Source organism: Leptonychotes weddellii, chromosome 11, assembly GCF_054177405.1.
Source record: "Leptonychotes weddellii isolate Sample4059 chromosome 11, ASM5417740v2, whole genome shotgun sequence".
In the NCBI taxonomy this organism is placed as follows: Eukaryota; Metazoa; Chordata; class Mammalia; order Carnivora; family Phocidae; genus Leptonychotes; species Leptonychotes weddellii.
The window spans coordinates 42,768,653-42,781,666 of NC_138379.1; the positions used below are offsets into that span (position 1 = coordinate 42,768,653).

General features: G+C 48.6%; 1 protein-coding gene across 12 annotated transcripts in view; it reads left to right on the forward strand.

Annotated features, from left to right (window-relative positions):
- DENND2B (DENN domain containing 2B) overlaps positions 1–13,014 on the forward strand; it is a 147,333-nt gene that overhangs the window by 106,424 nt on the left and 27,895 nt on the right. For 9 of the 12 annotated variants that reach the window (XM_031017224.2, XM_081798621.1, XM_081798619.1 and 6 more), the window contains 2 exons: positions 5,624–6,865; positions 10,243–10,379. In XM_031017224.2, coding sequence (XP_030873084.1) covers positions 5,624–6,865; positions 10,243–10,379 — 1,379 coding nt within the window. The remainder of the gene's footprint in view (positions 1–5,623; positions 6,866–10,242; positions 10,380–13,014) is intronic. The other 3 variants (XM_081798623.1, XM_081798622.1, XM_006728493.3) reach the window with 1 other exon arrangement.

The following is a 13,014-nucleotide window of genomic DNA, read 5'->3' on the forward strand; positions in this document are numbered from 1 at the left end:
AGTTTCAGGTGTACAACATAGTGATTTGACAATTCTATACATTATGCAATGCTCACCACAGTGTCTTGTAGTACAATATTATTGACTATAGTCCCTATGCTGTACTTTTCATCTCTGTGTTATTTATTTTATAGCTGGAAGTTTGTACCTCTTAATCCCCTTCACCTGTTTTGCCCATCCCCCCATCTATTTTTAATCTTTTGAGGAACCTCCATACTGTTTCCCATAGTAGTTGCACCAAATTTACATTCCGACCAAAAGTGCACAAGGGTTCCCTTTCTCCATATGCTTGCCAGTGCTTGTTATTTCTTGTCTTTTCGATACTAGCCATACTTGGTCATATAGTATTAAGTAATATCTATATACTGCTGATGACTCCTAGGTGAGGTTTATAACCCTAACTCCATTCTATCAGGTTCTCAGGCCAAAAACCTTGACATCATCCTTGACTTCTCTTTGTCTCTCATACCTTTTATCTAGTTCATCAGCAATCCTATTGGCACAGCTCTCAAAATAGATTCATCTCTTCTGCTACCATTCTAATCCAAGCCATAATAATCTCTTGCCTGGATTATTGCAGTGTCCTTTAGGTGATCTCCTTGCTGCCATGCTTGCATCCCTGCGCTCCGTTCTCTGATGTGAAGTCAGAGCATATCATTTTTCTGCTCATACCCCTTCAAGAGCTTCCTTTCTCTCTCAGAGTAAAAGCCCAAGTCTTATTATTGGTCCATAGGGTCTTCTGGTGCCTCTCTGACTAATCTCCAGCCCTCTGCCTCTTCTCACTCAACTCTGTCCACACTGGGCTTTTTGCTGCCCCCAGAATACAGTAAGTATGTAGTTGCCTCAAGCCTTTGCCCTGTTGCTCCTTTTGCCTACAACATTTGTCCCCTGGATAAACTCATTGTTCACTTCCTTAAGGCTATATTCACATTGTCCCCGGCAGAGGGGCCTTCCCTGATCTCCCTCACTGTGAATCTTTCTCCCTTTCCCCTTTTTTATTCTTCTTCATTGGCTCCATATCCATCTCTCAGTGTTGGTTTGTTTATTGTCTGTTCACTCTAAACAAATAAAGCCACACTGCCTCCCTCCACTAGACTATAACCTATAGAGAGACTTTGTCTAATTTTAGTCTCTGCTGATCCATGATGCCTAAAATAGCACCTGGTATGTATTTGGATCCAGGCACCACCATTCATGTGGCTACAGTTTCCCACTGTCCAACAGGGGAGAATTATCTTTCACTACCAGCCTGCATTTGAGGAACTGGAAGATAGCTAGTGGGGACTGGTACCTATGAGTGAGTGAGCACCCCCTCCCATCCATGCTCAGGAGATGCCACCTGCCATGGGAACACTGCCACAAAGAACCATGCATCCTCATCGCCAGTCCCCATCATGTTCCCCCCTTAAGGCTCCTTGTTTTCTGGGTTAACAGGTTGTCCTGAGCCCTCCTTCCACTTGGGGAAAAGACTGATGGAAGCTGATTCTATTATTGGGATTACAGAACTAGCTCCATTTGCAGGGAGTGCTCAGAGGAGATTCTCAGGCCAGAGCTCCTAGTAGAGAGAGTGAGATCCAAACATCAAGACCATGGAAGCTGCTCTGTGCGGAAGTGGAGGAGAGAGGCATGGGAATGGAAGGTTCAGGGCAGGAGTTCTGCACTGGGATAGGGCAGGCCAATTATACACATGGCTGACCTTTCCCACCTGCATCATTTTACTATTAGAACAGTTTATTACTTTATTACTTCTCACGTTTCTGTGCATTTACTGGGCAGTCCCTCTGATGGTTTTCCCTGGAGTCTCTCATGTAGCCAAATTCAGTTGGGTCCAAGTGTCAGCTCACGTTGGGCTGGCTGTTGGCTGTAGGGGCCTCGGTTGTGCTCCACATGGCTTCTCATCCTCTAAAAGACTAGACTGGCTTCCTAACATGACAGTCTCAGGGTATGCATTCCAGGTATGTTAAGGGGGATTCTGCAAGGCCTCTTGAGGCCTCAAGTTTGGGACTTAGTTTAATTTCTACTCCATTCTGTTGGTCAAAGCAAATCACAAGGTAAACCTAGATTTAAGGGGCAGAAAAATAGGATCCACCTTTTGATATCATGAGCTGCAAAGGATTTATGGCCATTTTAAATTACTCCCTTTCTCTTCCACTCCAGATGTTTAGAATCCAAGGACAAAGGTAAGCTCTTTGAAAAAGTTTGCCAAGTGATTATTCTGAATAGTGAGCCCCTTGTTAATATTAGTAATTATCAAGCTAAAACCGAGTACTATGTGTTAGCCACTGGGTTCAACACTTGATGTGTGTTGTCTCTGTTCCTTACAATAATCCCCTGAGACGTGTGTTCTTTTAACCTCCATTTTACAGATCTAAGGTTTAAGGAGATAAAGCTATTGGCTCAAGGTCATGTAACTTGTTAGTGGCTACTCTGAAATGTGAACCCTAAGGCTTTATAATATTTTTACCCTCTGTTGAGAAGAACTGGCCTAGCATAACCTGGTGAAGAACTTAATACTAATGATAACTGACAGTCATAGTGAGTTACAGTATATGATATCAATTCACATCCAGTCTCATTTGCCCATTATGACAACCCTGTGATATAGTCAGAACAATTTGGAGGAATTGAAGCTGGAAGCTCAGAGAGAATGAGTGGCTTTGCGTATAGTCACATTCCTAAAAAGGTAGAAACATGGAGAGATAGCAGTGAGTTCTTCTGTCAAGTGAGAATCCCATGAGGGCAAGGCCTTATCTATATTGTTTACAAATTTATCCCTAGGACCTTGGAGTGAGTGAATGCTGCCTTCTCTGTGATGAACCTGGGGATGACTAGGCTCCAGGTCAGCTTGGGCAGGCCCCTTCTCCCATCCCGAGCTGCTAGAACACACTGAGCCTGGCCTGTGTGGGGAGGCTGCGCAAGGAGCCCCTGTAGCTCTGCCCGAAACTCAGCAATGATACAAAGACCAGCACCTTTAAAGGGAAGGGCCAGCCTCTTCTCTATTTGATCCTTCATGAGAGGAGAGAAACTAAACTTCAGTTAAAGCAGGCTAGGTATTTAGGCTTTGAGAGAATTTCTTACCTTGTGGAGATTTTTCCATGCGGGAACTACTAAGGGAAGTTAGGGAGTCATCTGTTCTAAAACCATGCTGGAATCGGACAGACCAGAGATCCTTACCATATTTCTTTCCCACCTGTGGGAGCCATGCCATACGCCATACACACCTACGCTCCCCGCCCCCCCCCAATAAATACAGTGGCTTCATGGCCTGGTGAATTCTCACCTTGGGGGTTGAGGAGACTCGTCCGTAGGGGAGCATATATCAGAATGTCTGGAGAGATGAGGTTTATACAAGAGGCTTCCTAAGAGATTCTGAGTCTCATTAGATGACTCTCCTCTCCCACTAGAATTTAAGCTTCATGAAGACATGAATTTTTGCCTCTTTTATTTATTCTTGTGTCTAGCACCTAGAGCAGGGCCTGGTACATAGTAGGTGCTCACTAAGTATTTGTTGAATGAATAAACACATGTCCAGGTTGTTTTCTATTAACGGCACCTTCTCCCACCTCCAAAGGAGAATAACGGAAACAGAGTCCTTTGTGGAGTCCAGACACTGCTGGCTCGCAGGGCTGGACTGATGATGACCTTTGGCATCCATGGTTCTATGAAATAAATGAGGGACTTAAGGCCTCCCTCGTTGTGAGTAGGTTGGGATCTCCCCAGGCTCGAGCTTGGCACATTGCCCTGCTGCTGCCTACCCTAGGGAGTGCTGAGGCTTATTCCTTTCATACGTCCTTGCTGTGCAGAGTCTCTTTGGTCATTGCCTTGGCTGGGCACTGCATTTCTACCATCCGTGCCCATGTACACGTGGGATGGCTCTTGTTTGACTTGCCCTTTTAAAAACAACTTAAGCATGTTGAGGTTTCCTGTTGATCGAGGGCAGCCAGAGGCTATGACCCAACAGGGAATTGTCGGCCAATCCCTGACTCACCCAAGCTCCAGTTTTCTGTGTGTGAGCAAGTAGTGACAGCAGGCTGGCTCGAGGGCAGCTGGCTGCCTTCCTGTGGATGGCATGGCCCTCTGGAGCCTGTGAGGCTCCCGCCCAGCTTTAAGGGCCATGGCATGAGGGTCAGGTAGGCCTTCTTAGTGTGCGGTGTTGGCAAGACCCTGCTGTATTTGAACTAAAACTGCTTGTGGAGAGCGCCGAGAGTTGAGAGTGATGACCCTAGCAGACAATTAGAAAAGTGTACTGAAAGAGAAGTCTGCTCATGGTTCTTGTCAATAAGCCCACCTTTACCTTTTCCTTTATTTGTCCTCCATTCACTGAGCACCTTCCAGATACTGAGGATGTGTCCTTCCACTTGGAAGAAATCGTGGACTGGTAGGGAAGAGGTCTAGAGGTCTTGAAGGGGAAGAGGTCCCTGCTACTTATAAATGCTACATTTGAGATAAGGCTATGCATGGGGCTCTGAGGGTTTCTGCCAGGTTATGTCTGGGAGCCTAGGCAGTTCACAAAGATGGCAGAGGCCACTGCTTCCTCTTGAGAGGGGCAGCATAGTATTTTATAAGTTCCTGTCCTGGCTTCCCCCCTCACCGGCTGAGGGACCTTGGATGAGATATTTAGCCTCTCTGTGCCTTTGTGGTTTTCATTTGTAAAGTGGAGATAATAATAAACAATAATAATTGTGTAAAGTTTTCGTGAAGACTAAATGAGTTAATAATATGTGTAAAACCAGTTATTTCGAACTCTTCCCCCTATTGGCTAAGACCTGCAAGTGGATTTAGTGCTGAGAAGTGGCCACTGCTGGAGGGTAGAGCCTCCTGAGGAGCTGGCCTCTCCTCTCCATGGGCATCCTCGCTGATGGGGCAGAGAGGACTCTTTCTTTTTTTTTTTTTTTATTCTTATGTTAACCCCCATAGAGAGGACTCTTTCTTGAGGGACCCTGATGCTTTGAGACTCTCAGGGACCTGAGATTCTGGTCAAGACCCAAGCTGAGGTGCACTATGCTGTGCTGGTAACAGAAGTCTCGGGAGACAGGGGTTTGTTAAGGAGACGGAGCAAAGGGCTCGGGTGTATGTTTGGGGCACTTCAGGAAGTAGCGTGCTTGAGATGCTTTCTAGCAGCTCCTGGGAACTGATCACCAGCATTTCTTCCCAGTGCCACATTCCGTGGGGCCATGTTGGCAGCTTGAAATCAGCTGCAGTGGGAGTATTTATCCTGCGGAGATTGGCCGATGGTTCAGAACTGTGCTTTCTCTTTCAGAGGGCCGACCGCTAAACATTTCGCAGCACACCCCTGGCCTTACTGTTCTCTAGCTGGCCCATGTAGCTTCTTGGGATCCTCTGACCTGACACAGAGCTGGCCTGTTCCAGACAGCACTCAGGGCCTCTGGGATCGAATTGGGCAGGGAGACCCATTGAGTTTGGCCGGCCGTGAATAAGCAGCGTTCCTTCCCTTGAGGACGGCTTTGAAAGGTGTATTACTTGAATAGAGTACTTCGAGCTTGGATGCCCTGCAGGAAAGAGATACTGAGTGGGCCAAAAACGAAACGCCATGCCTCTGGTTGTCAGGCCACTCACTGCCATTTTCTCTTCTTTTCCTTTTTTTTGTTTTTGTTGCTTTTAGGTCTCAGTCAGTCTCTCCACCTCCAGTTCTCTCCCCACCGAGGAGTCCCATCTACCCGCTCAGTGATAGTGAAACGTCAGCCTGCAGGTACCCAAGCCGCTCCAGCTCCCGGTTGCTCCTCAAGGACTGGCACCCCCGTGATCTTTCACCCCCAAATCCTCAAGCTCCCTCCCCAGACACTTCACCACCCATCTGTCCCCTCAAGGCCACCAACTTCAGTTATTTGGACAGAAGCCCTTCAGTGTGCAAGAGAGAGGACCAGAAGGAGAACGTCCAAGGGGCAGCCCAGGATGTAGAGGGAGTAGCTGCTTGCCTCCCCCTTGCCCAGAGCACCCCATCCCTAGGGCCAACAGCTGGCCCACGGAGCTTCTTTTTGAACCGCACTGGCACCCGTGCCCACAGCCTGGGCATCCGGGAGAAGATTTCAGCATGGGAGGGGCGCCGAGAGGCTTCGCCCAGGATGAGCATGTGCGGGGAGAAGCGGGAGGGCTCTGGGGGCGAGTGGGCGCTCAGTGAGGGCTGTCCCAGCGTGGCGCCATCCCCCTGCAGCTCAGAAAAAGCCTTCGATTTCAAGGGCCTCCGGAGGATGAGCAGGACCTTCTCAGAGTGCTCCTACCCTGAGACCGAGGAGGAAGGAGAGGCGCTCCCTGTCCGGGACTCTTTCTATCGGCCAGAGAGACGGGCGGGCCGGAGTGAGCCCAGCGCCTTCCTCAGGGGGCATGGCAGCAGGAGAGAGAGCTCAGCAGTGCTGAGTCGGATCCAGAAAATTGAACAGGCCCTGAAGGAGCAGCCAGGCCGGGGACTCCCCCAGCTCCCCAGCAGCTGCTACAGTGTAGACCGAGGGAGAAGGAAGACTGGGACCTTGGGCACCTTGGAGGAACCAACAGGGAGCACGAGTGTGAGCACTGGCAGCCGGGCAGGAGTGGCTGGAGTTGGGGGGGAGGCAGGCCCACCCCTGGAGAGGGAAGGCAGTGGCTCCACTAAGCCAGGGACCCCTGGAAATAGCCCGAGCTCCCAGCTGCTGCCATCAAAGAGCTCCCCTGATCCCGCTGTGAACCCTGTCCCCAAACCCAAGCGCACCTTTGAATATGAGGCTGACAAGAACCCCAAGAATAAGCCAAGCAATGGTCTACCTCCTTCGCCCACACCTGCTGCTCCACCCCCCCTGCCCTCCACCCCAGCCCCACCAGTCACCCGGAGACCCAAGAAGGACATGCGTGGTCACCGCAAGTCCCAGAGCAGGTAACGAATGCTCCTCCAGTGTCTTAACAGCCGGGCACAGTGGCTTTCTCCTCGTTTGAAGATGCAAAAGCGGATTGTAATTGTGGGTCTCAGTCAGCAGTGCTTCCTAGGTCCCGAAGCAGTGAATCCTTGTTAGGCGGTAACCTGAGTTAGATGAAAAAGAAATTGTTCTGCTCTTGCTGGGATAAGGATATGTAAATGTGAGTGGGAGGGTGAAAATGGTTCTTCCAAATGCTGTCTACTGAAGGTGTGGGCTAGATTTGGCCTTTGGGGGAAAGTTGGGCTGTGTCTTGAACCCTGTTGGAGCTTCCTTGGTCCCTGGGGGAGGGGGAGGGCCACCTTCCTTTTAGATAAAATGGGCAGTCCCTTGAGGACTAGTAGTAGGATCTTAGCCTCATGACCACCTGAAATGCCAGCATTAGAAACTTATTTCTTTGAGGGAATCATCATCTGAATACTGCATGTTGTCCTTAACACGGTAGTATTGAGACATTTAAGGTGATTTTCTCTTTCCTGAGGGCTTCCTGGCCATTTAGGGACCCTGGGCCTATAGGGAGAGGGGATCCTTGGATCCTGAAAGGGGAGACTGATGGAAAAACGAGTCAAAGAACATTTTACTGCTTCTTCACCATGTCCAAGAATGACCTGTGCTGACACTCTCATTGTCTTCCTGGTCAGTCTCCGCATTCCTGACCCTGGACTACCTGGGCTGTCCTATAGTGACCGGGAGCTGGAGCTGCTAGGGTTTGGGAAAGTTGACTGGCGTCTTATTCTCTGAATTGGGGTAGGCTGGGAGCCTGCCTCCTTGGGAAGGCCTATCCCTCTCTCCCTCACTGCCTTTCTCTTCTAAACCAAAGTCAGATGGCATTCAGGTTTATTTCACTTCTCAGGATTCTTCCGTTGGACCCCATACTTCAGGCTGCATCCAGCATATCCCATCTCATATAGATAACTGTTCAGCCATGAGAGGAAGATATCAGAAAGTTTCAGATCCGTGGACCAGAAGAGCCCTTGGCTAAGGGAAATCCTATGTTTTGGCTCACCCCAGCATGCTCACTGGCTCTTAAGTCTTTAACAGCCTACCAAGAGTGTTTGCTTTGTTCTTTATCCATTTCTTTAAACACCCATCTAGAGCCTGCCATGCACCAAACCTTGTACTGGTTAAGGGGACACAGGGTCAAATAAGATGTGGTTCTTCCATTCTTCCATTCTTGATGTGGTATAGGAGATAGATGCACAAATAAATCCTAGATGCTGTTCTATGTGACGTGATCCCTGTCCATGTAGGGTGCTATAGAGACCCAAAGGAAGAGGCAGCTAAATTAGGCTGGGGAGTGAGCGAAGCCTCCTTATAGAGGGAGTTGCTGAACTAAATTTAGAAGAGCAAAGAATTTGCAGTTAGCAAGGTGGAAAAGGGGGGTGCGGGAGAGTACATCAGCCTGAAGGTTTTACACATACTCCCACACACATTACATTTAGACATAATATACACACACACACACATACCATATATGGTAGGGCCACTTCACATAAGAAGTAACTTCGGAAATTTAAAAATCTGTGCTCTTGGGGGAAAAAAAGACCATTCAAAAAGTACAGACTGTTTTATTTGCCTGTTCACATAGTGAGCATATTCCCTCTAGGAGCAGGGGAGTTTGTTTCTATTGTGTCAGGTATGATTCTTATATTTAATATACCTTTTTATTTTAAAAAAATGCAAGCCAAATATTTCTTTGGGTATTCAACCAAAGAAAAAGAAATCTGTTAAAAAAAAATCTGTGGAGAAACTGACAATATTAGTCTTAATCCAAGACAGTGTGTTGGTCTTCCTGAGGGATTTTCAAGGGTAATTTGGCTGAACATGATTTGTGTCTTATTTGCTAACTTGAGAACTACCTGCAAAAGATGTTGACCTCACTGTATGTAGATCCATGAGAGCTTGATCTCAGACCACCAGTTTCTGTGGGCCTACGTTCAGGAACCACTGCACTCAACTGGGTGGAAAGTCTATGTCAGAGACAGATTTGGGAGCCATCATGGTAGGAGTGGTAGATAGAGGGATGGCCATCAGTATTTGGGCCCCAGAAAGTACAGAGTGAGAAAGAGAATCCTAAAGACAGAATTCTGAGAGACCCTGGCATTTAAAAGGCAAGTAGAAAAGGTGAACTCCTCACAAGAGCCTGGAAAGTAACTGCCAAAGAGGCTGTTGACCGTGTCATACAAGGCGAAGGAAGGAGAATGCTAGAGTGTTGAGCTGTGTCAAGTGCTCCAGAGTAGCCAGGCAAGCTGAGCATAGAATGTGGCTTTTAGGACACCTTCAGTTCTTGACTTGCACCCCAAGACTCTCAGGAGTTTTTCATTAAACAAGAGAGAAAGGCTGAGATGTCTAATGGTACCCAAAAGAAGAGGGAGGTGTTAATGGGTGGGAGGAGGTCTTCAGTCAGTGCCTTTCCTTTCTCCCCCTCCCCGGGGGTTTGCCAGGACCTGCCTTGGAGAGAGAGCGGATGCAGCTGGGGTCACGCCTTAGCTAATGGAGGAGAGGAGGAGAGAGTACTCTGGGCTCAAGCTGTCTGAGGAGCTAACAAGCTGTGGTTTAAAAATTCTGCAGTAGAGGGGATGGCCATTTGTGGGGTGGGAAGGAGCAGGTGACTAGCTGAAGGGAAACTGGTTCTTGGAAGTAGCTTCTGACTACAAATTGCCCTCCTACTTCCACCTCAGAAGCAGTGTGGTTTGTTTGGAAGTCTCAGCCCTTCCTCTTCCAACACCCCACCTACCACCAACTGCTTCCCTGACCCCCAAACAGCCCTGGGCACCACCCGTCCACTGTTGAGTCCTTACCACCTGTTCAGATCAGGGGCCCTTGCTGTGGTGCAGGTGTGATGGAGACTCCAGAGGCAGAACAAGTACTCTATTCTTGTGGTACTGGCAGGTGCTTCTCAAGGATGACATGCTCCAGGACTTGGAGGCCCAGGTCAAAGCTTAGACCCTGGAGCCACAGAGCCTGGGTGAGTCCTGCCTCTTGTCATTTCATCTCCCTGAGCCTCCACCTCCTCATTCATAAAATGGCACAATAGCTCATAGCAGCATTGTGAAGATAAATGAGGTTCACATGCAAGGCATTTGATAGAGCATCTGACACATGACACCCTTCTTAGCTGTGGGAGTTGTTACAGGTATTATTTGCAGGCACCCAGTCTGGGCCTCTCAGACCGTTCTCTCCTCATTTGAGTGGTAAGTTTTGATCCATCTTGATGCGTTGCTTGGTAGCTGGTTGGTGAGGAGGACCTTTGGACTTTGCTGTTGCCCATGGCCATTCCCCCAACAAGGCAGTCGGAATCTAGTTTTGCTGGAATGACTCATGCTCTTGTTATCTACAGAAAATCCTTTGAGTTTGAGGATGCATCCAGTCTCCAGTCCCTGTACCCCTCTTCTCCAACTGAGAATGGTACTGAGAGCCAACCCAAGTTTGGATCCAAAAGCACTTTAGAAGAGAATGCCTATGAAGATATTGTGGGTAAGCTATGGCAGAGGTGGTGGGCTGGCTTGTCTCTGGGGGCTGCAGAGCAAGAACAGGAGGAACACTCCCAGGTTCCACTTCATTCACTGTGGGCAGACCTGGCCCAGCTTCTGGAACTTCTCAAGAAAATGGGCACCAGAGGAAGCAGCTTAGCAAAGACTGAGCAGCTGAGAAATTAAAGCCTAACCTTGAATGAACTGAAACCCAAAGGGTTTCTGGGAGCACAAAAAGGGGAAAACCACACATCATCCTTTTTTTTTATTTTCACAAGGCTTCCTTAGCTGTGTGTCCTTCCTTAGTTGTGTGTCCTTAGGCAATCACTTTTCTCAGACCTCTGTCTTCTCTTACAAAGTGATGATGATGATGTTATGATGTTAACAATGATAATGATAATAGTAATAATACTTCAGGGGATTATTGTTAGGATTCAATGAGATAAAATGTTTATCAGAGTACCTAGCACAGTGCCTGGTCCTTAATATCTGTCTCCTACTTTCCCTTAAAGTAAGTGGTGTCAAGAAAGCATCTGAGGGGCGCCTGGGTGGCTCAGTCATTAAGTGTCTGCCTTCAGCTCAGGTCATGATCCCCAGGTCCTGGGATCGAGCCCCGCATCGAGCCCTGCATCGGGCTCCCTGCTCCGCAGGAGGCCTGCTTCTCCCTCTCCCACTCCCCCTGCTCGTGTTCACTCTCTCGCTGTGTCTCTCTGTGTCAAATAAATAAATAAAATCTTAAAAAAAAAAAAAAAGCATCTGAGATTTTACTCTGCTTGCAAACAAGTTTAGCCCTCCCCAGATTCACAGATGCTGACAGAAGACACAAGACTCTTGGATCGAAGACAAAGGACTTTATTGCTCATGGCACAGCAGGAAGCATGAGCTCCGTGTTAACGTGGGTTCCCCTTGCTCCCAGGTCCCATGAGGCAATGTAGAGGAGGTCCAGGTAGAGACTGTACGCACAGTGGGTCTGTGTCCCAGCTGAGGAACTCTAAGCTTAAGGAACCCCAATCTTTTCAGGGGATGGCTAGCAAACGTGCCCAACCCTTGCCCCACAAAGAGATGTTATCTTTATTCTGGTCAGGAAACAAATCTGCCTCTGCCCTCCAGGGAGACACTCTCCTCTCTGTCTTCTGAGGTTGTTTGCTATAAATCTTTGAAACGGTAATCTGGATGGTTCATTCCTCTTGCTCAAAAGTCAGAAAGATAAGGTACCATGGAGAATTGTCCTTCAATTGGGAAGACTTGGTGTTGGCAAACCCATGTTTCAGGGTCAACGAAAAACCAACAGAATGGGGTGGGTTGGGTTTATTTTGGGCTTTCATTTTAATTCTGGCCTCATTCTCTTCAGTGGGTGCTTCAGTTTTGTTCAAGTAATGTGCTGTGTGTGAGTGTAGATCATTCAAGAGAAGAGAAGCAGTGTACTTCTGCACTTGACCCCTCCTCTCTCATCTCTGGTTCTGTCTCATCTCTGTGTTAGGACTTGAGGCTGGAGACTGTAGTCTTAGTTAACACATTAGAGAGAGAAGTGGCCCTAGTGGAGAATCCTCCAGATTCTCCTAAGACTAGGGAATCTTCGGAAGAGGAGGTCATCTATTCCCTCATTTGATTTGAGCCATCAGTTTCATCGTTTTTTCCTTACAACTTGCTGGGCTGGCATTTCTGGGGAAATAGCAGAGTGCTTGGATCCACAAAGGCACTGCTTCCCCAGGAATGGAGTGCGTAGTATATAGCCATCCAAAATTAGGTCATAACAGGAAGGCTGTAGGAGTGGGATCCCTAGAACAGCAAAAGGGTTTAGGGAGGGAGGCCTTTCCCTTAACACTGGGAAAAAGCTTTGTACACATGGTCCCCAGAGTTGAGGTCAAGAGCTGTGGGGATCAGAGGCACAATCCCATCTTCCTCCCCACTCCCGTTGCAGGGTACATTCCTGTTTCCTCTAGTTGAGAAGAAATCGGAATGTGTTCTTGCTGCCCAGGGCCCTTGGGAGCACCCAGTGCAGCTGCTGCAGTGGGCAGGGGAGGCTCTCGTTCTTAGCCCCCTCCCCCAGCACGGTGGTCTCTGCCCACTCTGTGATCCTCTTCTCTGACAAGGCTTTGCAGCCCGTCTGGGCTGTCCAGGGATTTCAGGTGAGGAGATGCATGTTTTTGCATCAACTGAACTGAACTAAGAGAAAGAGATGCTTTAACCATTTCTCCCTGTCCAGAGTTCCATGATCCTAGGCTCTGTTTGGGCTTGTTTGGGGACTGTGTCTGGTGGAGCAGGGGAAGATGAGAATTTGGGGGGCGCTGTCCTGGGCAACAGAGCCGTTCTCTGGGCTTTCTTCAGTCAGCTTAGAGAGAAGAGGAGGAGAGAGGCAAGGGTGTCTGGGTCTCAGGCTCCAGACTCAGTAGAGGGGTCTTTTGGCACATTGGGATGCTGCATGAGGAGGGAAGGAAATCCCGGAGCAGCGTAGCTGCTTCCTGAACGGATGAGCTAGAGCTAGGGGTAAGGGCTAGGATGGGATGAAGCTGCAGTGGGGGCGTGTTCCTCTGCTACTCACCTAGCTTGTGGATTTGGAGCATTGTGCAGATAAGGGGAGGAGTGGAGTACCCAGGAGGGTGTTGGAAGGAGGGCAGGGAGTGACCCAGGCACCTGGG